Raw genomic sequence first — 25,594 nt, 5'->3', positions numbered from 1 at the left:
CTCCCAACCCTCCCCCCATTGCCGCCCTCCCCCCATAGACTAGTTCACTGGGGGTTCAGTCTTAGCAGGACCCAGGGCTTCCCCTTCCACTGGTGCTCTTACTAGGATATTCATTGCTACCTATGGGGTCAGAGTCCAGGGTCAGTCCATGTATAGTCTTTAGGTAGTGGCTTAGTCCCTGGAAGCTCTGGTTGCTTGGCATTGTTGTACTTTTGGGGTCTCGAGCCCCTTCAAGCTCTTCCAGTTCTTTCTCTGATTCCTTCAATAGGGGACCTATTCTCAGTTCAGTGGTTTGCTGCTGGCATTCGCCTCTGTCTTTGCTGTATTCTGGCTGTGTCTCTCAGGAGCGATCTACATCCGGCTCCTGTCGGTCTGCACTTCTTTGCTTCATCCATCTTGTCTACTTGGGTGGCTGTATATGTATGGGCCAAATGTGGGACAGGCTCTGAATGGGTGTTCCTTCAGTCTCTGTTTTAATCTTTGCCTCTCCCTTCCCTGCCAAGGGTATTCTTTTTCCTCATTTAAAGAAGGAGTGAAGCATTCACATTTTGATCATCCGTCTTGAGTTTCGTTTGTTCTAGGGATCTAGGGTAATTCAAGCATTTGGGCTAATAGCCACTTATCAATGAGTGCATACCATGTATGTCTTTCTGTGATTGGGTTAGCTCACTCAGGATGATATTTTCCAGTTCCAACCATTTGCCTACGAATTTCATAAACTCGTTGTTTTTGATAGCTGAGTAATATTCCATTGTGTAGATGTACCACATTTTCTGTATCCATTCCTCTGTTGAAGGGCATCTGGGTTCTTTCCATTTACTGGCTATTATAAATAAGGCTGCGATGAACATAGTGGAGCACGTGTCTCTTTTATATGTTGAGGCATCTTTTGGGTATATGCCCAAGAGAGGTATGGCTGGATCCTCAGGCAGTTCAATGTCCAATTTTCTGAGGAACCTCCAGACTGATTTCCAGAATGGTTTTACCAGTCTGCAATCCCACCAACAATGGAGGAGTGTTCCTCTTTCTCCACATCCTCGCCAGCATCTGCTGTCCCCTGAGTTTTTGAACTTAGCCATTCTCACTGGTGTGAGGTGAAATCTCAGGGTTGTTTTGATTTGCATTTCCCTTATGACTAAAGATGTTGAACATTTCTTTAGGTGTTTCTCAGCCATTCGGCATTCCTCAGCTGTGAATTCTTTGTTTAGCTCTGAACCCCATTTTTTAATAGGGTTATTTGTTTCCCTGCGGTCTAACTTCTTGAGTTCTTTGTATATTTTGGATATAAGGCCTCTATCTGTTGTAGGATTGGTAAAGATCTTTTCCTAATCTGTTGGTTGCCGTTTTATCCTAACCACAGTGTCCTTTGCCTTACAGAAGCTTTGCAGTTTTATGAGATCCCATTTGTCGATTCTTGATCTTAGAGCATAAGCCATTGGTGTTTTGTTCAGGAAATTTTTTCTAGTGCCCATGTGTTCCAGATGCTTCCCTAGTTTTTCTTCTATTAGTTTGAGTGTGTCTGGTTTGATGTGGAGGTCCTTGATCCACTTGGACTTAAGCTTTGTATAGGGTGATAAGCATGGATCGATCTGCATTCTTCTACATGTTGCCCTCCAGTTGAACCAGCACCATTTGCTGAAAATGCTATCTTTTTTCCATTGGATGGTTTTGGCTCCTTTGTCAAAAATCAAGTGACCATAGGTGTGTGGGTTCATTTCTGGGTCTTCAATTCTATTCCATTGGTCTATCTGTCTGTCTCTGTACCAATACCATGCAGTTTTTATCACTATTGCTCTGTAATACTGCTTGAGTTCAGGGATAGTGATTCCCCCTGAAGTCCTTTTATTGTTGAGGATAGCTTTAGCTATCCTGGGTTTTTTGTTATTCCAGATGAATTTGCAAATTGTTCTGTCTAACTCTTTGAAGAATTGGATTGGTATTTTGATGGGGATTGCATTGAATCTGTAGATTGCTTTTGGTAAAATGGCCATTTTTACTATATTAATCCTGCCAATCCATGAGCATGGGAGATCTTTCCATCTTCTGAGGTCTTCTTCAATTTCTTTCCTCAGTGTCTTGAAGTTCTTATTGTACAGATCTTTTACTTGCTTGGTTAAAGTCACACCGAGGTACTTTATATTATTTGGGTCTATTATGAAGGGTGTTGTTTCCCTAATTTCTTTCTCGGCTTGTTTCTCTTTTGTATAGAGGAAGGCAACTGATTTATTTGAGTTAATTTTATACCCAGCCACTTTGCTGAAGTTGTTTATCAGCTTTAGTAGTTCTCTGGTGGAACTTTTGGGATCACTTAAATATACTATCATGTCATCTGCAAATAGTGATATTTTGACCTCTTCTTTTCCGATCTGTATCCCTTTGATCTCCTTTTGTTGTCTGATTGCTCTGGCTAGAACTTCAAGAACTATATTGAATAAGTAGGGAGAGAGTGGGCAGCCTTGTCTAGTCCCTGATTTTAGTGGGATTGCTTCAAGTTTCTCTCCATTTAGTTTAATGTTAGCAACTGGTTTGCTGTATATGGCTTTTACTATGTTTAGGTATGGGCCTTGAATTCCTATTCTTTCCAGGACTTTTATCATGAAGGGGTGTTGAATTTTGTCAAATGCTTTCTCAGCATCTATTGAAATGATCATGTGGTTCTGTTCTTTCAGTTTGTTTATATAATGGATCACGTTGATGGTTTTCCGTATATTAAACCATCCCTGCATGCCTGGGATGAAGCCTACTTGATCATGGTGGATGATTGTTTTGATGTGCTCTTGAATTCGGTTTGCCAGAATTTTATTGAGTATTTTTGCGTCGATATTCATAAGGGAAATTGGTCTGAAGTTCTCTTTCTTTGTTGTGTCTTTGTGTCGTTTAGGTATAAGAGTAATTGTGGCTTCGTAAAAGGAATTCGGTAGTGCTCCATCTGTTTCAATTTTGTGGAATAGTTTGGATAATATTGGTATGAGGTCTTCTATGAAGGTTTGATAGAATTCTGCACTAAACCCGTCTGGACCTGGGCTCTTTTTGGTTGGGAGACCTTTAATGACTGCTTCTATTTCCTTAGGAGTTATGGGGTTGTTTAACTGGTTTATCTGTTCCTGATTTAACTTCGATACCTGGTATCTGTCTAGGAAATTGTCCATTTCCTGAAGATTTTCAAATTTTGTTGAATATAGGTTTTTATAGTAAGATCTGATGATTTTTTGAATTTCCTCTGAATCTGTAGTTATGTCTCCCTTTTCATTTCTGATTTTGTTAATTTGGACGCACTCTCTGTGTCCTCTCGTTAGTCTGGCTAAGGGTTTATCTATCTTGTTGATTTTCTCAAAGAACCAACTTTTGGTTCTGTTGATTCTTTCTATGGTCCTTTTTGTTTCTACTTGGTTGATTTCCGCTCTGAGTTTGATTATTTCCTGCCTTCTACTCCTCCTGGGTGTATTTGCTTCTTTTTGTTCTAGAGCTTTTAGGTGTGCTGTCAAGCTGCTGACATATGCTCTTTCCTGTTTCATTCTGCAGGCACTCAGCGCTATGAGTTTTCCTCTTAGCAAAGCTTTCATTGTGTCCCATAAGTTTGAGTATGTTGTATCTTCATTTTCATTAAATTCTAAAAAGTTTTTAATTTCTTTCTTTATTTCTTCCTTGACCAGGTTATCATTGAGTAGAGCATTGTTCAATTTCCACGTATATGTGGGCATTCTTCCCTTATTGTTATTGAAGACCAGTTTTAGGCCGTGGTGGTCCGATAGCACGCATGGGATTATTTCTATCTTTCTGTACCTGTTGAGGCCCGTTTTTTGACCAATTATATGGTCAATTTTGGAGAAAGTACCATGAGGAGCTGAGAAGAAGGTATATCCTTTTGCTTTAGGATAGAATGTTCTATAAATATCCGTTAAGTCCATTTGGCTCATGACTTCTCTTAGTCTGTCGACATCACTGTTTATTTTCTGTTTCCATGATCTGTCCATTGATGAGAGTGGGGTGTTGAAATCTCCCACTATTATTGTGTGAGGTGCAATGTGTGTTTTGAGCTTTAGTAAGGTTTCTTTTACGTATGTAGGTGCCCTTGTATTTGGGGCATAGATGTTTAGGATTGAGAGTTCATCTTGGTGGATTTTTCCTTTGATGAATGTGAAGTGTCCTTCCTTATCTTTTTTGATGACTTTTAGTTGGAAATTGATTTTATTTGATATTAGAATGGCTACTCCAGCTTGCTTCTTCTGACCATTTGCTTGGAAAGTTGTTTTCCAGCCTTTCACTCTGAGGTAGTGTCTGTCTTTGTCTCTGAGGTGTGTTTCCTGTAGGCAGCAGAATGCAGGGTCCTCGTTGCGTATCCAGTTTGTTAATCTATGTCTTTTTATTGGGGAGTTGAGGCCATTGATATTGAGAGATATTAAGGAATAGTGATTATTGTTTCCCTTTATATTCATATTTGGATGTGAGGTTATGTTTGTGTGCTTTTATTCTCTTTGTTTTGTTGCCAAGACGATTAGTTTCTTGCTTCTTCTAGGGTATAGCTTGCCTCCTTATGTTGGGCTTTACCATTTATTATCCTTTGTAGTGCTGGATTTGTAGAAAGATATTGTGTAAATTTGGTTTTGTCATGGAATATCTTGGTTTCTCCATCAATTTTAATTGAGAGTTTTGCTGGATAGAGTAACCTGGGCTGGCATTTGTGTTCTCTTAGGGTCTGTATGACATCAGTCCAGGATCTTCTGGCCTTCATAGTTTCTGGCGAGAAGTCTGGTGTGATTCTGATAGGTCTCCCTTTATATGTTACTTTACCTTTTTCCCTTACTGCTTTTAATATTCTTTTTTTATTTTGTGCGTTTGGTGTTTTGACAATTATGTGACGGGAGGTGTTTCTTTTCTGGTCCAATCTATTTGGAGTTCTGTAGGCTTCTTGTATGTCTATGGGTATCTCTTTTTTTAGGTTAGGGAAGTTTTCTTCTATGATTTTGTTGAAAATATTTACTGGTCCTTGAGCTGGGAGTCTTCACTCTCTTCTATACCTATTATCCTTAGGTTTGATCTTCTCATTGAGTCCTGGATTTCCTGTATGTTTTGGACTAGTAGCTTTTTCCGCTTTACATTATCTTTGACAGTTGAGTCAATGATTTCTATGGGATCTTCTGCTCCTGAGATTCTCTCTTCCATCTCTTGTATTCTGTTGGTGAAGCTTGTATCTACAGCTCCTTGTCTCTTCTTTTGGTTTTCTATATCCAGGGTTGTTTCCATGTGTTCTTTCTTGATTGCTTCTATTTCCATTTTTAATTCCTTCAACTGTTTGATTGTGTTTTCCTGGAATTCTTTCAGGGATTTTTGCGATTCCTCTCTGTAGGCTTCTACTTGTTTATTAATGTTTTCCTGTGTTTCCCTAAGTGTGTTCATATCTTTCTTGAAGTCTTCCAGCATCATGATCAAATATGATTTTGAAACTAGATATTGCTTTTCTGGTGTGTTTGGATATTCCATGTTTGTTTTGGTGGGAGAATTGGGCTCCGATGATGGCATGTAGTCTTGGTTTCTGTTGCTTGGGTTCCTGCGCTTGCCTCTCGCCATCAGATTATCTCTAGTGTTACTTTGTTCTGCTATTTCTGACAGTGGCTAGACTGTCCTATAAGCCTGTGTGTCAGGAGTGCTGTAGACCCGTTTTCCTCTCTTTCAGTCAGTTATGGGGACAGTGTGTTCTGCTTTCGGGCGTGTAGTTTTTCCTCTCTACAGGTCTTCAGCTGTTCCTGTGGGCCTGTGTCTTGAGTTCACCAGGCAGCTTTCTTGCAGCAGAAAATTTGGTCTTACCTGTGGTCCCGAGGCTCAGGTTCGCTCGTGGGGTGCTGCCCAGGGGCTCTCTGCAGCGGCAGCAACCAGGAAGACCTGTGCTGCCCCTTCCGGGAGCTTCAGTGCACCAGGGTTCCAGATGGTCTTTGGCTTTTTCCTCTGGCGTCCGAGATGTGTGTGCAGGGAGCAGTCTCTTCTGGTTTCCCAGGCCTGTCTGCCTCTCTGAAGGTTTAGCTCTCCCTCCCACGGGATTTGGGTGCAGAGAACTGTTTATCCGGTCTGTTTCTTTCAGGTTCCGGCGGTGTCTCAGGCAGGTGTCCTGCCGCTCCTGGGCCCTCCCCCACGGGAGCCCAGAGGCCTTATACAGTTTCCTCTTGGGCCAGGGATGTGGGCAGGGGTGAGCAGTGTTGGTGGTCTCTTCCGCTCTGCAGCCTCAGGAGTGCCCACCTGACCAGGCGGTTGGGTCTCTCTCTCACCGGGTCTGGGAGCAGAGAGCTGCTGCGGGCCGGTATCCGCCGAGATCATCATTCTTTTGGCCTTCATCTAACGCTATGTCCCATTTCAGCTCCAAACCCCAAGAGACCTCTGGCACATCCTGGTGAAGGATTTTTCTAGACAATGCAAATCTGTAAATTTAATAAATACTTATTTCTGCAAACAAGGGGTCTGGAACTCTCAAATACAAAGTTACAAGGATTATGAAAAATCATAAAAATGCTTTCATGGTGTCCAATGTGTCCCATAATTAATGGAATTAGAAATCAATGACTGAATTCTAAATGTCAATGCTCTATGATATCCATTTATTAAGGGTTACGTCTTACATAGTAAAATAGCCACAGACTTGTTTTGTTCAACATGATGATTTCTCCAGGCTTTCTTCTTTTTCAGGAAGAAAATATTCTGTCATGGAACTTGAATCCCTTCTTTGACTCTGACTTAATTCAACAGTTTCTATTTTTATTTTACACTGTGAAACACTCATTATGCATAATATCATCAAGTCTATAAGTTCACCTACCTTTGTTTTCCCTATGTTACCTGGGATGAAAAGGTAGGATGGAAGTCTCAAACCAGACCCATATGATCTTCATGAAGCCCATGAATCTGTATTTTTCTTTCTGTCATATGGACTATTTCTATGGTCAAATCATATTTGTCAGAGCAATGTACAGTCCCTTACAGTAGTAGTAATATTTCTGGGTCATATTTGAAGTGAAAATGCTGAACCTCTGTTTAAAACCTATCAAACCAGACATGAGGGGTCTGGAACTCTCAAACCTTAAGTGAACAAGTCATCTTGGAAATTATTGTGTAGGTAAAATTTAAGAACCATAGTTCTACGTTTTTGTTGTTTTTGTTCTTGGTTTGTTTTGTTTTACTTTTTTTTTAATCTGACCCTTCTGTAAGCTGTGTCTACTCCCAGCAATTTCTTTTACTCTATAGAAAACAAACAATCTGATTGAATCTGACATCACTTTCCAGTCCATAAATAGGATGATGAAAAGTATTTTATTTTCAAGTTTGAACTGTATGTTAACTAATTAATTAACCATTATTAAATAGTGTGGATGCCTTCCCTACAATCATCAATGAATAGAGAATTCCTGAATATGTTATATGTAAATGATTGTATCTTAGAAGTGAAACAAATCAATTGGTTTCTGGGCCACTAGCTATGAAACTTGTGAAAGCATGAGAATTCTCGAGCTCTAACACCCTGAGACACAACACTGAAAGACAGCAATAACAGGTACATTTGAGTAGCTAGCTCAACACATATATAAATGAGGTCATGTAGCTGCAATTTTTAATATTTCTATTTTAACAATCACTTAAAACAACTATTTCTTATTAAAATAGTGGAGAAAATGGTTGACTACTGTCAAGTTCCATGAAAATTAATCTAATTAGATTTTGCTTTCCTAAGGAAATTTACTAGGAGTAATTTTCTGATCGTGTTCTTTTAAAATGGGAGGAATCGCCCACACAGACAAATAATTTGGGTTTTCGCAAGCTTCAATAGCTAACAATGTTTTCCCAGATCTATAAATAGAAATGGTCATTGTTTCCCGACTACAAAACAAACTGACTTTCAAAAGAAGATCTGTTGCAACTTCTTGTCCAAGAAACTGTACCATGAAGTTTCATCTACTTTTCTTTATTCTGCTTTTTTCGATCACAATACTAACAGGTAATATGAAAACCTTTTTTGGCAGTATTTGCAGTAATGCTTTTGGGAGGCCTCGGTTGCTGTTTGTGAAAAATATTAAAAAATCTATAGGAATGAGAATACTATTGTTCTGGATTTATTATGCTAGTCTTGATTTGCTCCTATAACAGAAAACAGTTACTAAGAGGAAATAAACCTGGTAAAACAAGAATAAAATATAGTCCAGTCAAAAAATTGCATTGATACTGATAATTCTTACTGCTTGTAGACATTATTATGTGTATGAACGTTGTAACACCTAGTGGGATTGGCTTCCACTGTGTTCATATTCCAATATGATAAAGTCTGAAATGATTACAAAGTTTAGAATGAAAATAAGTATAATCATCCCTTACCTTGTTCAGAAAAACTATTGTTGGGCATTATCAACATAAAGGTGTAAATAACTCAATTTTTGAATATTTATTTCAGTTTCACTGTACTCTACAACAGTAGGCAATTAATGAAGTCCTTTTCAGCATTCTTTTCTCAAATGTCCAAGCCAATTATGACCCTCGTTGGCCTTTTATTTGTTCATTTTTTATTTGTTTTGTCAGTAAGTTGCGTTGTCTTTTTTTTTTTCCTTCTCAATACAATTTCTTCAGCCTGATTCAAAGTTCTACACAAGCACATAAGTCCTGATGTCATTCATATGACAATTTTCTCACTAGAGCAATACTTACTTCTTGTCATGATCACCTACTATATTTAGGTGAAAATTTTACCCCATGAACTATCCCTTTCCATCAGGTATGAAGTAAATATGCTGATTCTCTTATTAAGTGATAGGCATGCATTAACTTCACAAAGTCAAAACAAAAATGCTCATTTTGATTATTAACTTTTATTAATTAATCAATCCATTCATTCTCTCATGTACTGTAAGCTTCATATGGCCTCCAAAATGTAATAGTTCTTCTATATTTTCTGCAGTAATTTATTCTATAAATGTATTTCAGTCTTTATCCTCTTTACAGTATATCTCTTCACATGCCATCACTAATAACTAGCTACTGATCTATTCCTTCAACGAAGAGAAAATAACATTCAATACAGGTTTGGAAATTATGTCATTTAGATAATAGAGTGGCATAAATTATATTGTTTTTCAATCCTTTTAAGTATTATTTCTTTTACTTCCAGAAGAAAAGTATGCTTCTTTAAAATTATACATGAACTACACCTATAGAGAATTCATTATTACAGACAAAAATATGTGAAGAACAAATGCTATCATTATGTCTGGATGTTATATTCTTTCCAAACTCAGGAGAGTTATAATATAATTTTAAATGACAGTTAGTAGGTTTATTTTCAGTTTATATTCACTAGTCTATAGTAATAGAATTAAAATAAATAAATCATACATCGCCAGAGCTGGGTAGAGCTGAGTGTTTAAGAGTGCTTACAGTTCTAATCGAATTTTGTGCATAGGTCCACAGTTCCTAGCACCCACAGTAGATATTTGAATTTCACCTACAACCTCAGCTCTAGGGGATCTGATGATCCCTCTGTCTTTTATATGAACCTTCATGTGTATGGTGTACATAAACTATTGCAGGGACAAATACAAAAATAAAAATAAGTAAATATTTAAATTATATAGTTTGTCACACTTAAAATTGTATAAATTATTTTCTTTAATTTTCTAATTGTAATATAAGATTGCATATAACATATTTTGATTCACTCTCCATTCCTCCCAGTAACCTATTCAAGATCTACCCACCATATTCACTAATGTTCCAAGTGCCTTCCTTTTTGTATAACCCCATGCCATTATATTACCACTGACTAATGTCCTTAAAATCTCTATAGAGGGAATTTCTATTTGTATAACAGCTTTCTTCTGCGTGCTCTACAAACTAGAAACAAAATACTTTTTTGTTGCTCCATTTTTTTCATCATTTTCTAGCAAACTGGAAATAGTTGTACTATCAATGGGCATTTTTTAAAAATCCTACTTATTCTATGAATATAAGACAACATGTTTTTGTATTGAAGAGAACACATTGTCATTTTTTCCTAATGTTTCAAAAACATTTTGGTAACATAAATAAATAAATACATACATAAATAAATGTAAAAAGAAATTGCAGGTAATAGAATTATTTTGGGAACCATTTTGTTCAGATTTATACTGTATATTGCTATAGATTAATATACACATTAAATAAATTCTTTATCATATTAGGATATTGTCATATAATTTCAGTTTCATAAATATACACAAGAACATGACAGTTTTCACCATAGCAAAATATCACAATTGGTAGAAACTGCTCATGGCTACAACTACAAATTCTTCAATTGCTCTTTTTATTCTGATTCAAAAGGACAAAGGGCAGTGTTAGTAAACTTCCTTTTTCCAAAGAAATAAGATAAGTGGGTATTTCATCTTTTATGCAGCCTATAAGCTCAACTCTCATTTAAATATAAACATTTATATACAATGTGTAAATTAGTATGTGCCAATGAAAACATACACCATTAGAAAATGGTGGTAGGGTGGTTTTAGCCCCTATGCAAATTTATTGCTTATCAAGGTTAACAAACATAATTTTGAAGAATGCTTTTTTAAATAACTTTTTTTCAGAAGTGGGACATTAAGTTTAGAAACCATACATGAGCCAAAAATGAATGTAAATTCAAAACCGTCCCCTCTCTTACTCCCTCCCTCCCTCTTTTTCTCCCTCTCCCCCTTTTTTTGATCAATATTTCTGTTACATATAGATATAATTTAACGAATACATTTGGAAAAAAGTCACAAAATGTCCAGGAAAGTTGTGAGCCTTTGAATAATTTGTTTAGCATCACATAATTCTAAATATTTTGCAATACAAAGTTAAATTGCAATGAAAATTTTAGTAATGATTAATGAAGGCACAGGATTCAGGTTAGTTATTTATGAGAGCAGAAAAGGGAATTCCTAATTCTATGAACAGAGGCAGAGAGAAGGCCAGACAGTGTAAATCCCATCTTTCCATTGTCTTCAGTATCTGTCCTTGAGCCATCTCTGCCCAGTCTCTTCTGAACAACTATTTAGTCCCAATACACTTTCTGAGATAACCTTTATATTAAGTGATGGCAAATTCCCTTAAACTTTCCCTAGCATTTGAGAATGGTCATCCTATAATCCTTTGTCTCTAGAATGATCTCCTTATGGCTATGTTTGTTATACATTGATTCCTAATTCTAGTCATTCTTTCCTTCTTACAGGCAAAAGGAGTTATCCAGAGTATGGTAGCTTGGACTTGAGGAAAGAATGCAGAATGAGTAAAGGTCACTGTAAACTTCAGTGCTCTGAAAATGAAATTAGGATTGCTTTCTGCATAAGACCTGGAACACACTGCTGCATCTAGAATTCAAGACGGAGGACGAAAAGAGACACATGACCCAAGAAGAAGAACAAGTCTAATTAAGTCTTCCCTGCAGGATTTTCAAGATATGTGTGTCTCTTTAAAGCAAAAATAATTAAATACGATTGAATTCTGAACTTTTCAGATGTGGTTCTAGCTCATGCATTGACTGGTATAATCAAAAATATGCTGAGACAATATTGGAAAAGTTTCTCAAACAGTACTCAGAATTTTGTGTCTTGCAAGAGTTGACATCTCAATATGATGGGAACACCTAGGTCAAAGAAAGGGAATGTCCCTTGAGATACAGCCTTTCAGTAAATATACAGTCAGATTTTTACTCCTGTGAAAATGTATAAACTACTAGAATTTGAGATTAGATATTGAGAACATGAATCATTTTCACGAGAGACAAAGGGCTTAAGAGAGAGTAATCAATGCGTGAGAACAAAATGAGATTTTGGCATTGCCATTAGTGTCCACTCGATTTTATTACTTAGTGGAGGAAAATATGAATCAAAAATTATGAAGGGCATTTCAGAAAGGAGAATGCAGGCATAATTATTTTGTATCAAACTATAAACTATGCCTGGTAACTTGGTTCTACTCCTTACTGTAATTATATGAGGAGACACACATAAAGAAGAAACACACATCTTCAAGTATAGTATAGATGCTGTTTAGCCTCTATTTACCTTCGCATCTCATTTGGCCTCTGAGTACAGTATTCTTTCCTGTGAATCAACACAATAAATTTATATAATACCCATCCAGATTTTTTATTTCTAGCATAGCAGTAAAATTTAGCCATTTTTATCAATATCAAAATTCTTGTGAAACACTCACTAACTCAATAAAATAGAAAGGTGTTAGGAAGATTAATTAAGGAAAAGGGAAATTGTTAAAGACTCATATGTTTACTACATTGTGAATCAGAAAGAGAGAAAATACATAACTTATTTTATTGTGGCCTTTCTATGAGTTCATTCCTGAATTCAAATGAAGATAAAAGGTGTGAGCAAGTTCATAGTTAACATTGTTTACTACAGTGTGATACACACGGTAGTAATGTTTTCACCACAAAAATTATATTTATATATATAACCAACTTTAAGTATTATAATTCAATGAATTCATGAGCTCCATTATGAAGTCATAATTTTCTAAGCAAACATTGGACCTTTTAGTATGATTTTCCTTTTTCAGACTTTAATAACTTTAAATAGTCTCATTATTTTGTGTTTTCCCTTGTAACATACAAACTCAAAAGTATTTTACGGTCCTCATTTGTAGAAGTTTTTCTCTGCCTTTTGCTTCTTGGTCATGTCGTTTGAACAATTCTCTTTAGAAGACCTACACTCTGCATTGCATGACACGTCTTAGCAGCTCAGGCTTTTCCCCACTAGATGCCAACAGCACCTATTCCTTTAAAGATGAAAATCAAAATGCGTACATGTCTAGATAAATATCTTCTTAAAGGACTGAAGCACATGAGGTATAAAATATCCATCCTCACAGAAATTAAAATTTTAAATGAAAACAAAATAGGCACTAACATTGTCCTCTGATCACTAATCACATTCTCTGTGTCCTGTGAGAATAGTTTTCAAATATTTATTATACACGTTTATATTAGCGGGGGGTGTATTGAGAATTTCAGAAAAAAAGCAGACAAAAAATTTCTGCATATATATTAATCACATCAAGGAAGATACTAGAAAATTATGACTATGGAGTGAATATTTAGGATTTTAACTAATCTGTTATTGCGTCATTACTACAAGTCTACTTACTATAGAACACAGAGGTGTAATAAGCCATCAATATATGGATCCCAGAATTTAACTGAGGAATGTCTACCAAGAAGTTGAAGCTGGTTAGGTGTTCTTCTGCCAACAATGTAGCTATGTCTGCATTTAAAGCAGGCTTCTCTATCATGTCTGAATCTCTATCTACCCTGTAGTTGTCAGCTTAGAGAAATCACATCCTTCTCAGTTTCTCAGTTGTACGTTCCAAAACTGTCCTAGATTTTCAGTTCAAAGCAAAAAAGGCTACAAACTTGAAGAAGATACATGGAACCTTCTTTTATTTATTTATCTCAATTTAAAACTGAGGAAGGTTGTCTGTGCTTGTAACGGTATCATGGTGGGGCAGAGTGTGAGAGATTTCTGGCCAGACAGGTTAGCTGAAAGATACGCTCCAGATTCAGATGTTTTCTCAAGGAATAAGGCAACTACAGAGGAAGAATTCTGATGTTCTTTAGCTCTACCTGCATGTACACATGTGTACACACCTGCATACTCATGTGCATGCAACACACACACACACACACACACACACACACACACACACACAAATAAGTGAAAATATGAAGTTGAATGAATTCTTGGTATATTAGTGGTTACTAGAATCCATCAAAGATTGACAAAGAGGAGGACAAAGATTACTCCCAGATTTTTGTCTGAGCTCTCATAGACTGAGTTTTGTTACTTCTTGAAAACATAGAGTCACTGGAACAAACTCACTTAATAATGGATATGTGGACTTTGGAAGGTAGAACAAACTGTAGAAATGTTTATTTGGAGAAGACAGAAAACCACTGACTGTGTTAAATATGGTGATATTTGAGTTGGGGCAAGAGGAGGCCAGCTAAGTTTCAGTCGATGTGTTAGAATTTCCTCAGAGTATGGGGACTCCATTAACTGAGAGAGGAAAAATGTTCAGACATAGATGTTGGCAGCTAAGTTCACATGATGCAAAAACCTTAGGATGTCTCTTAAGAATGTTCAGTTAGGTGACTGAGGGAATAAAATGGGGACGATAGCTAGGAATGGAAATGGCAAAGAATTTCGAATTATAAACTAGATTGAATGGTTTGGTAGAATCTTTGCAAGAACTGAAAATTGGTTAGACCACCTCCATTGTTGCTCCTTGTTGCCAAATTGACACAAGTAGCTACTTAACATTTGGGATTCAAATTTTTTATTTGAAAATTCAGTCACTATATGTGGTTTGACTTGATAAATTGAAATGTTTATTCTTGAACTTTTAGTAAAATAGTTTTACATTTTTTCTTTTTGGCTATTGCCTGATATATATCTCTGAGGAATATTATTAAAATGTCATTTGTATACATAGAATCATGGACTCAAAATAGTAAGTACATTGGTAATGCTTGGAAAATAAAAATCTGATCTTAAAGTATGTTTTGTTCTAAAAAAAACTTTGAATTGTAGATTGCTTTGTCATCAATAACATCTTCACGTAACAGAGCTTGATAACTTTGTCATAGATTTCTGTATTAAATATTAAATATTTATAAAGCTTAACATACAACGCAATGATTACAGAATTTCAGAACACATTTTTTAATCTTTAGATAGTTTATTAAAGTCACACAGTATGAGTCCTTATCTGTAAATAAATGCATAGCTACACTTACATTTATTTGCACATAGCAATCATTTGAGTTTCTCAAGTAAGTGACTCTGCCAGCAAGTCTTGCATAGCCACTATCTGCTATAACTTGATTACATAGGTGAAGAATCAAAAATCAAAACAAATCAAATTATCCTATAAAGGTTTAGACTTAGGCTCCTCAAAAGTAAGTAATATAATAAACATGTTATAAAATATATGGGCAATTATAAGCTTATTTTCTTTGTTCAGTCTTATTGCTGGGTGTCGAAGAAAGGGAATTTGTTTCTAGTGGAAAGAAAGTAATGTTCACTTAAAAGGAATCTCTGGTGTACATACATAGATGCATGTGGCAACAATTAATGAGATTAAAAAGAAGTCATAAATTGTAGTTCGCGGCGCAGCGAAGAAAAGATGGCGCCGACAGCCAGCCCCGTTCGAATGTGAGTAACTTACGGCGCATGCGCAGACTTGTCCCCTCGTCAGGGCAGCTGTATGATAATGCGGTGATCCGGCGCCCTCCTGTGGTGAACAGTACTGTTCTGTGCATGCGCGGAGTTTTACACCTGACCTCAGTCTGGCTGGGGCGGTACTATGCTAATAGAGGTTCATGCCGTGCCAATCTCTGGAGGACAAGTAGCTGGGATGACAGTGGGTGACTCGTGCCCCGCCAATCCCTGAGAGAATATTAGCATACTGTTGTGTATATAAGGCGAGCGCTTTTGCTGCTTGTGTCCCCATGTCAACAATGAAGGTGTCCTGCAGTAAAGGCTGTTGAGAAGAAGCCAACCGTGTTGCGTCTTCCTTGCCAGCCGAGGTGGGCGTGACAATAAATGTGAAAAAGAGTGAGAAGGAGTATGTGTAAGATTTTGGAGAGGGGGGGAAAAGTACAGGAAAATGATGTAATTATATTCTAACCTTAATAACTGAAAAAACAAAAACCAAGGAAATGTATGGAATGAACAGCAAAGCCCTTTGGCAGCGATATGGAAGGCAATGAACCGTCCTTTAAAAATGGTAAAATGAAAAGTTTACAGAACGGTATAAATATTGTTTTAATAAATCAGTAAGAATATAAATTGGCTTAGTAAATGGAGAATAAGAAAGCTATATCTAAGAGTTCAGGTGTGGCTAAACTTCAAGTTCTGCATTGGGGTGGGATTAGCAAGATGCTTGTAGATTTATCCCTTCCCCAAATGACTGCTAAATTGTGAATAAAATAATGAATAAAGTAAGTTGCTCCTCCCCCTCTTCTTTGACCCCATTATTTCCTTATCACAGCATATATTTTAATAATGTATCTGTAACTACATATATTTGCATGTATGTTTAGATACAGACATCAAAGCAGAAATTTTTGTTACATTTTTATTAGCACCTGTTAATTATCCATAGTAACAGGTCCCATTGGGACACTGCGGGGCATGTATAAAGTGTACCTTGACCATATTCATCCCTGACTTCCTCTTTTGTCCCTCATCTATTAGTCTTTCTCTTTCCAGAGAGTTTCCTTCCACCTTTCGTGCCTCTCTTTTTCTTAATTGCAGTCAGAAGTCTTATTGACATCAAGTATAGAATAGAGAGATGTGCAAAAATGTGAGGAATGTGTAAGGCCTTCTGTGATGTGGATGAGTATGCTTTTGGATATTGTATCAAATGGAGGAACCAGTGTTGCATTTAAACTGCCACACAGAAGTACTACTTACTGTCCAGTCTGGAAAAGAAGAGCATCAAAGCCCAATTCAAATGTTCATCTGTACACACACCATCAAGCTTGAGAACTGTGAAATAAACTGTTGTATAGCCACATGGAGTATATATTTTTCTGCATCTTTTGACAAATTAGCTACATTGTTTTTTGAGTATTTTCTATTGCAATAAAAGTGCTGTGAACATTTTTATTACTATTTTATGTGAATATGTATTGATCTTAAGTAACTGCTTATAAGATAGATGAGTTATGTAGTAAATGTACATGTACTTTTTAAAAATAAAGCACCAAGCTGTTTTCTACACTTAATTTATCTCTGATTATTTTTGCCTGTCTGCCTGTTTATCTCTGTATCTTATCTTTGTGTGATCCTTTCTTTCCCTCTCCCTGTCCCTGTCCCTCGCCCCCTCCCAATTTGTGTGTGTGTGTGTGTGTGTGTGTGTGTGTGTGTGTGTGTGTGTGTTATCCATGTCCACCTACCATGGGACACAAGTGAAGGTGCCAGTGATCAACTCAGGTCATGATGCTTTGGTGGCTGAGCCTTTTCACCAGTGTTTTCAAAGTTTAAGACTTTACAATTCCTTACTACTAATATTAGGAGGAGCTCAGGGAATCACTCCTGAAAGGGGGAGGAAGGATTATAGAATCCAGAAGCATCAAGGACACTGCAAGTTCAGGGTTCACACAATCAACTAGCCAGGATTCATAGGGGTTCACAGAGACTGAAACAGCAAACAAGGAGTATCCACTCCTAGTGGTCTGACCTAAGTACTCTGCATATATGTTATCGTTGTGTTACTTGGCGTCCTTGTGGAACTCTTCACAGTAGGAACCGTGACTGTCGTTGGCTCTTTTTGCCTGCTTTTGGGATTTTTTTCCTATTACTGAGTTGCCTCATTTAGCTTTGATATGAGGGTTTGTACGGAGTTTTATTTTAACTTGTTCTGCTATGCTTGGTTGCTATCCAAGATTAGAGAGGCCTGATCTCTTCTAAAGGGAAATGGAGAAGGAGTGGATTTGAGGGTGATGCGAGGTATGGAGAGGGCCTGGAACAAGAAGGAAAAGGATCCATGGATGGGATGTGATAAGTGTGAGAAAAAAATGAAAACAAATAGATGATAGACAGACAGACAGATAGATAGGTGAAACACAGACAGACAGACAGACAGACAGACAGACAGACAGACAGATATAAGTACAGAATTGTAATTTCTTTATTTTTTGGTTAAGTTAAATTCAGTCCTTCCTTACTTTTACATGTTCTAGTAGGTATGATGCTGATGTTCCATTTTAAGGGACATAGTAACGCTGAACATTCTAGAGTGCTTCCTCAACACACATCTTTTAGAAAGTATCTGCTTACTATTTGTACATTGAAAATTCAAAATTTTGTTTTAAATTCCATTTTGAAATATTTGCACTGTCAGTATGAAAAACTTTGTTCTCTGATCACTATTGCAAGATGTACAAGGAGGGTTCATTGACTTTCACCTTTCTTCTACCTCAGTTGCTCTATTCCCTTAAATATACACATACTGAGAAGCAGCCTATTGTTTGAATGACTGTAAGTTTTAAAAAGTGATTTGATTGTGTTTACTTTAATAAAATACTAATTGTTGATAAATGAATATTGACATTGCTGAATTGTAACTTCACATTGTGTCTTTTTATAGTTCTGTTGGCTTTTAATTCATATATTTAAATCACTGTAAGTGGATGAATAAATGGGCAGCATTTCCCCTCCTCATATTTTATTTAATTAAAATAGAATTATATAACTTTGCTCCTCCTTTACCTCCTTTCAACCCTACTCATCCACCCTCTCATACACTTTCCCATCAGTAAACACTCATGTTTACAGCCTCACTGTCTTTGATTACATGTGTTACATACATATCTGTATATGTATGCACAGTTGCACATAAACAAAAACAGCTGGGAGCATGTTGTCATTTGTGTGATAATTCTTTCAAGGATGGCTACTCTGTTTGCAGTTTCTTTTTTTCCCATCTTTATTAACTTGAATATTTCTTATTTACATTTCGATTTTTATTCCCTTCCCAGTTGGTTTCCAGGCCAACATCCCCCTAACCCCTCCCCCTCCATTTCTCTATGGGTGTTTCCCTCCCCATCCTCCCCCCCCTCATTACCACCCTCCTGAGGGTTCAGTCTTGGCAGGACCAAGGGCTTCCCCTTCCACTGGTGCTCTTACTAGGATATTCATTGCTACCTATGAGGTCAGAGTCCAGGGTCAGTCCATGTATAGTCTTTGGGTAGTGGCTTAGTCTTGGAAGTTCTGTTTGGTTGGCATTGTTGTTCATATGGGGTCGCAAGGCCCTTCAAGCTCTTTCAGTCCTTTCTAAAATTCCTTCAACAGGGGTCCCGTTCTCAGATCAGTGGTTTGCTGCTGGCATTCACCTATGTATTTGTTGTATTCTGGCTGTGTCTCTCAGGAGAGATCTACATCCGGTTTCTGTCGGCCTGAACTTCTTTGCTTCATCCATCTTGTCTAATTGGGTGGCTGTATATGTATGAGTCACATGTGGGGCAGGCTCTGAATGGGTGTTCCTTCTGCCTCTGTTCTAAACTTTGCCTCCCTATTCCCTGCCAAGGGTATTCTTGTTCCCCTTTTAAAGAATGAGTGAAGCATTCGCATTTTGGTCATCCTTCTTCAGTTTCATGTGTTCGGTGCATTTAGGGTAATTCAAGCATTTGGGCTAATAGCCACTTATCAATAAGTGCATACTGTGTGTGTTTTTCTGTGATTGGGTTACCTCACTCAGGATATTTTCCAGTTCCATCCATTTGCCTATGAATTTCATAAAGTTTTTGATAGCTGAGTAATATTCCATTGTGTAGATGTACCACATTTTCTGTATCCATTCCACTGTTGAAGGGCATCTGGGTTCTTTCCAGCTTCTGACTATTATAAATAAGGCTGCTATGTACATAGTGGAGCATGTGTCTTTGTTATATGTTGGGGCATCTTTTGGGTATATGAACAAGAGTGGTATAGCTGGTCCTCAGATAGTTCAATGTCCAATTTTCTGAGGAACCTCCAGACTAATTTCCAGAATGGTTGTACCAGTCTGCAATCCCACCAACAATGGAGGAGTGTTCCTCTTTCTCCACATCCTCACCAGCATTTGCTGTCACCTGAGTTTTTTATCTTAGCCATTCTCACTGGTGTGAGGTGAAATCTCAGGGTTGTTTTGATTTGCATTTCCCTTATGACTAAAGATGTTGAACATTTCTTTTGGTGTTTCTCAGCCTAATGGCATTCCTCAGCTGTGAATTCTTTGTTTAGCTCTGAACCCCATTTTTAATAGGGTTATTTGTCTCTCTGTCTAACTTCTTGAGTTCTTTGTATATTTTGGATATAAGCCCTCTATCAGTTATAGGATTGGTAAAGATCTTTTCCCAATCTGTTGGTTCCCAATCTCATTGCAGTTTTATGAGATCCCATTTGTCGATTCTTGTCTTAGAGCATAAGCCATTGGTGTTTTGTTCAGGAAATTTTCTCCAGTGCCCATGTTTTCGAGATGCTTCCCCAATTTTTCTTCTATTAGTTTGAGTGTATCTGGTTTGATGTGGAGGTCCTTGATCCATTTGCACTTAAGCTTTGTACAGGGTGATAAGCATGGATCGATCTGCATTCTTCTACATGCTTATCTCCAGTTGAACCAGCACCATTTGCTGAAATGATATCTTTTTTCCATTGGATGGTTTTGGCTCCTTTGTCAAAAATCAAGTGACCATAGGTGTGTGGGATCATTTCTGGGTTTTCAATTCTATTCCATTGGTCTATCTGTCTGTCTCTGGACCAATACCATGCAGTTTTTACGACTATTGCTCTGTAATACTGCTTGAGTTCAGGGACAGTGATTCCCCCAGAAGTCCTTTTATTGTTGAGGATGGTTTTAGCTATCTTGGGTTTTTTGTTATTCCAAATGAATTTGCAAATTGTTCTGTCTAACTCTTTGAAGAATTGGATTGATATTTTGATGAGGATTGCATTGAATCTGTAGATCGCTTTTGGTAAAATGTCCATTTTTACTATATTAATCCTGCCAATCCATGAGCATGGGAGATCTTTCCATTTCCTGAGGTCTTCTTCAATTTCTTTCTTCAGAGGCTTGAAGTTCTTATCATACAGATCTTTTACTTGCTTGGTTAAAATAACTTCTGAATGTTATAAAAGACCACATAAATTTGTTAAAGGTATTCTGTGTTTTAAATTTTCTTTTATAGCTTAAAATGATATGACCCAGCTTCTTTGAACTAATTCTTGCATTTTATCATTTTCCTTTCACTTACTTAAGACTTATTTTTGTTTTAGAAGTTGTGATGTGTCTCTCATATCTAGTTGACTATATAGATCAGGCATCAAACTCATTTCATAGGTGATATATACATATGTATATATATAGTCTCTGTTCTTTTATGACCATGTGTTAATGAATTTTGTACTTTAAATACATTTTTTTGTGTCTTTGTTTCACTCATGAAGCATAGACAACACATATACATTGTGTTACTTCAGAGAATGTTCTGGTGTTTTATATTGTCATTTTTATCTTGGTTTTATTTTTCCATTTTTCATTTCCTAACAGTTTTAATGTCACAGATTTTAATTATATATCATGACTTTCCTCTATATTTCAATTTCATTTAAAGTCTATTCTCATATTTTTCCAGTGTTGAGAATCATATCCAGAACCATTCACACACACACACACACACACACACACACACACACACACACACACACGACAGTATTTGTTTCTTTTCTTTTCCTTTTTTCTTGTCTTTTGCAATATGTATCCTTACTGGCTCTAATTCTGTAAGTGGCTAAAACAAGAAAAAAGGAAGAAGATGTTGTCTCAAAATTACATAGATTTTCATTTTAATAAGATGCATTGTCCTGTAAATGCTCTTGCATGTCTAAAGAAAAAGGCATGACTCTTACTTGATGGAAATGGGCTAGTTTATGCTGGATATAAAGAACGGTTCACATGACTCAGGAATACAGATTTAGCTCACCCCAAAGTTGATTTCCCATGAGCTAACACATAAAGAGGCTTGCAGAGCAACAGAACACGTTCTTAGGCAATTTTCAAGTATATTGGCAGAATCCTCACAGGAGGCAAAGCAGGGAGTCATAGGCAACAGGCCTCTAATGCTATTTGATGTCACTCTTTTTGGATGGTGGAAACTAGGTACTAACTTAACACATTTCACAACTTTTCACCTGGTAGTCACAAAGATGTTAACTCAGACACAGCAGTGGGAAACAAATGGGGGAAAATGGGGCTAATGGCTTTATTCCAAAAATCATGAAATCGAATTATGTTTTCATCTCATTGCTGAACTTATCATATTCTATTACAACAGGGACGCCAAAGGTCCTCGATTTCTCAATTTAAAACGTTCTGTACCATTTTAACAATTTTCTCACACTAGGCAAGGTGTACCAGTGAGAATTCCAACAAGGAACTTACAGATATATCTCTTGATTTTGGAGTTTTCACTTTATGATAACTGTGTTAAAACTTCCTGCAGGCCCATAATTTAAGATACCCACAATAATGTGGTGGACATTGTAAAAGGTTTGGAGGCACAGAGATGTATAAAGATGATTCCCATTTTAAATGTCTACTCAACTTTCAATTTTGATTAGGAAACTGGATTGCATTATTTATCTGAATGTATCATTTCTATAGCTTATTTATGATACACGGGTCCATTTAATTGCGGTGACAGAAAAGTGAGAATTAAAAGACACAGGAAAGAGTTTGGACGCCCTTTATATTTCAGATACACGTAAACCATGTTCCCTTTCTCTCTGCCTACAAGTAAATAATATAGAATGAGGAGATTCTTAGGAAATTTTGTAAAATAATACAGACATGGGGTGAGGGAGGTTCCACAACGTGTAAAAATGTGTAAACATCACTTTTTCTAGTTTGGGATAGGGTTTCTATGTGGAAAACTCACTTTTTAGACCAGGATGGTCTCGAACTCAGGGATCCGCCTTCCTCTGCTTCCATCTAGCTCTTTTCTTACGTGTACAACAAAGCGACAGGCTAGATGGCTCTCTCTACTGAGAGTCATTTCATCAAGCCTGTTGGGGATTGGTTCTAACGCTTTTCTTAATTCAGCTAACACACACATGCAAATCATCTTGTCCAGATGCTGAGCGTCCCTGTCCCCAGTTGGTTTTCGATTGGTCAATAAGTTTACTAACAGCCAATGGCTGGGTAGGGAGATGGAGGCGGGCCTTTTAGATTTAGCAGACTAAAAAGAAGGGAAGAAGGTGGAACAGAATCACCGTGACAGGTAAGCAAAGAGAACAGACGTAAGAGCTGAGGAGAGATCGCATCCAGCCACAAAAGAGTCAGGGAAGCAGCCCCAGCGCCCACTCCACTCACTGGGTCTAGGGTAGCAAGAAAAAAATATAGATAATAAAATGTGATAACTCAGGAATTTCAGAGGGGGAGTGGGTTAGCCAGGAAGAATCCCGGCCATTCCACTGTTAAGACGTACTAAAATTAAAGCCACTGTTTGTGTCTTTCATGTCTCGGATCTAGAGAACTCTGGCAATTGGCAAGAAGTTTGATAAAGCCCTCAGAGCAGGTAACAGATTACCACTACACAGGCCAATGTGTGTTCTGGCCTTACTTGGAGAACTTCCTTTATTTTGGCTTCAAGATTTAATTAAAGTCTAACATCAAGTTATAATTCCTGCTCCAGAATAACAGTGACAAAGGTATACTTTTGGCTCAGTGTCACAGTCTTCTGTCTGTCAGCTTCTTTGCTTTCACGGCTATATAGGCTGTTTTGTTCTTTGCATTAACTAAACCTCTGCATTTTTGATAGGCATAAACACAAGCTGGAGTGACATTCAGAGAAAACTGTGAGGAAGTTATTTGGAAAAAATATTTCTGCTCATCAGCCACACACACCCATTCCTGATATAACTCTGTGTTTATTTATTTATTTTTAATTTTTGTTCTCACATGGCATGAAGTGTTTTATTTTTATTTTTTTCACAGCAACCAAATTAAAATACTTCTTGTGGAAATCTGTTAATGTGAGGTGTAAAATGTCCACCTTGACGAGACTATCCACCTAAGTGTCCTAACTGATCAAGCAAGGTGACTCTTAATCTGCTGCAGATAGTAGAGTCTGGATTTACGTCAGGGGTAGGAGCCTAACGTGTATCAGCTCCTTGTTTAACGCCTAGCAGAGTCAGAAAATAAACAAAGGAAAACTTTCCTTGAGATTCTGACAAATAAAATTAAAGCCAAAGTATATGTAAGCCAGCAAATAGGAGTACATAGATATACAAATTGTAAATTTGAGACATTAGACATTAAGTCAATCAAGCTATTCATCAAGGACGGCAACAGTGATCCAGGTTATGGGAAGAAGTGACAACTCACTAACATAGCAATCAAATTCAGAGCCATGAGTCAACAACAGAGTTCTAAGATATTTTTTCTTTCTTTTCTTTTCTTTTTAATTGGCTATTTCATTTATTTACATTTGAAATGTTACCATCTTTCCCAGTTTCCCCTCCAGAAACACCTGTATCACATCCCCCATCCTTGTGCTTCTATGAAGGTACTTCCCCACCCACCCACCTACTCACTCACTCACTCACTCACTCACTCACTCACTCACTCACTCACTCACTCACCCCATCTGGCCTCCCCGCCCTGGCATTCTGCTACAATGGGGCATCCAGCCTTTGAAAGACCAAGAGCCTCTCCTCCCACTGAGGTCTAACAAGGCCCATCCTCTGCTACATATACCCCTAGAGCTACAGGTCGCTCCATGTGGACTCTTTTGTTGGTGGTTTAGTCCCTGGGAGCTCTGGGACATCTGGTTGGTTAATATTGTTGTTCTTCCTATGGGATTGCAAACCCCTTCAGCTACTTAAGTCCTTTCTATAACTCCTCTGTTGGGGATCCCAATTCAATGGTTGGTTGAGAGCATCTGCCTCACCTCTGTATTTTTCAGGCTCTGGCAGAGCGTCTCAGGAGACTATATCAGGCTCCCGACAGCATACATTCTTGGCTTCGGCAATAGTGTCTAGGTTTGATGATTGTATTTGGGATGGATAGGGATGGATCCCCGGGGGTGGCAATCTCTGGATGGCCTTTCTTCACTCTCTGCTCCACATTTTGTCTCATTTCCTCCTGTAAGTATTTTGTTTCCACCTCTAAGAAGGACTGAAGAATCCACACTTCGGTCTTCCTTCTTCTTGATTTTCATGTGGTCTGTAAATTCTATCTTGATTATTCCGAAATTTGGGGCTAAAATCCACCAGTCAGTGAGTGCATACTATGTGTGTTATTTTATGATTGGGTTGCCTTGCTCAGGATGATATTTTCTAGTTATATCCATTTGCCTAAGAATATGTGAAGAATATATTGCTTTTAATAGCTGAGTAGTACGAATAAGACTTCTGTGAACACAGTGAAGCATGTGTCCTTGTTAAATGTTGGAACATCATTTGGGTATATGCCCAGGATTGATATAGCTGTGTCCTCAGGTAGCACTATGTACAATTTTCTGAGGAACCGCCAGACTGATTTCCACAGTACTTGTACCAGCTTGCAATCCCACCAACAATGGAGAAGTGTTTCTCTTTCTCTACATCTTCTCTGGTATCTATTGTCATTTGAGTTTTTGATCTTAGCCATTCTAACTGGTGTGATGTGGAATCTCAGGGTTGTTTTGATTTGCATTTCCCTGATAACTAAGGTGGTTGAGAATTTCTTTAGATACTTCTCAGTCATTCGATATTCTTCAGCTGGGAATTTTTGTTTAGTTTTATACCCTAGTTTTAATAGGGTTATTTGGCTCTCTGGAGTCTAACTTCTTGAGTTCTTTGTATATTTTGGATATTAGCTTTCTATCAGATGTAGGATTGGAAAAGATTTTTTTTCAATCTGTTGGTTGCTGTTTTGTCCTATTGACAGTGTCCTTTGACTTACAGAAGCTTTGCAGTTTTATGAGGTCCCATTCTTCTATTGTTAATCTTAGAGCATAAGCCCTTGGTTTTCTGTTCAGGAAAATTTCCCCTGTGTCCATATGTTCGAG

At 37.5% G+C, this 25,594-nt stretch overlaps 1 protein-coding gene and 1 pseudogene across 2 annotated transcripts; both read left to right on the top strand.

The window, feature by feature from the left end:
- The first annotated feature begins 7,862 nt into the window (after nucleotides 1–7,862).
- Nucleotides 7,863–11,492, top strand: Defb17 (defensin beta 17). Its single transcript, NM_001037534.2, has 2 exons — nucleotides 7,863–7,978; nucleotides 11,216–11,492. The coding sequence occupies exons 1-2, from the start codon at nucleotides 7,924–7,926 to the stop codon at nucleotides 11,356–11,358; spliced, it is 198 nt and encodes a 65-aa protein (NP_001032623.2). The 5' UTR covers nucleotides 7,863–7,923; the 3' UTR covers nucleotides 11,359–11,492.
- On the top strand, nucleotides 7,863–16,674 carry Defb16-ps (defensin beta 16 pseudogene; annotated as a pseudogene). Its single transcript, NR_002707.2, has 2 exons — nucleotides 7,863–7,978; nucleotides 16,320–16,674. The product of NR_002707.2 is annotated as a defensin beta 16 pseudogene (transcript).
- Nucleotides 16,675–25,594: the final 8,920 nt, after the last annotated feature.

The sequence above is a fragment of the Rattus norvegicus genome, chromosome 9 (genome assembly GCF_036323735.1).
Source record: "Rattus norvegicus strain BN/NHsdMcwi chromosome 9, GRCr8, whole genome shotgun sequence".
NCBI classification, from domain to species: domain Eukaryota; kingdom Metazoa; phylum Chordata; class Mammalia; order Rodentia; family Muridae; genus Rattus; species Rattus norvegicus.
This window is presented reverse-complemented; position numbering and strand designations above follow the sequence as displayed.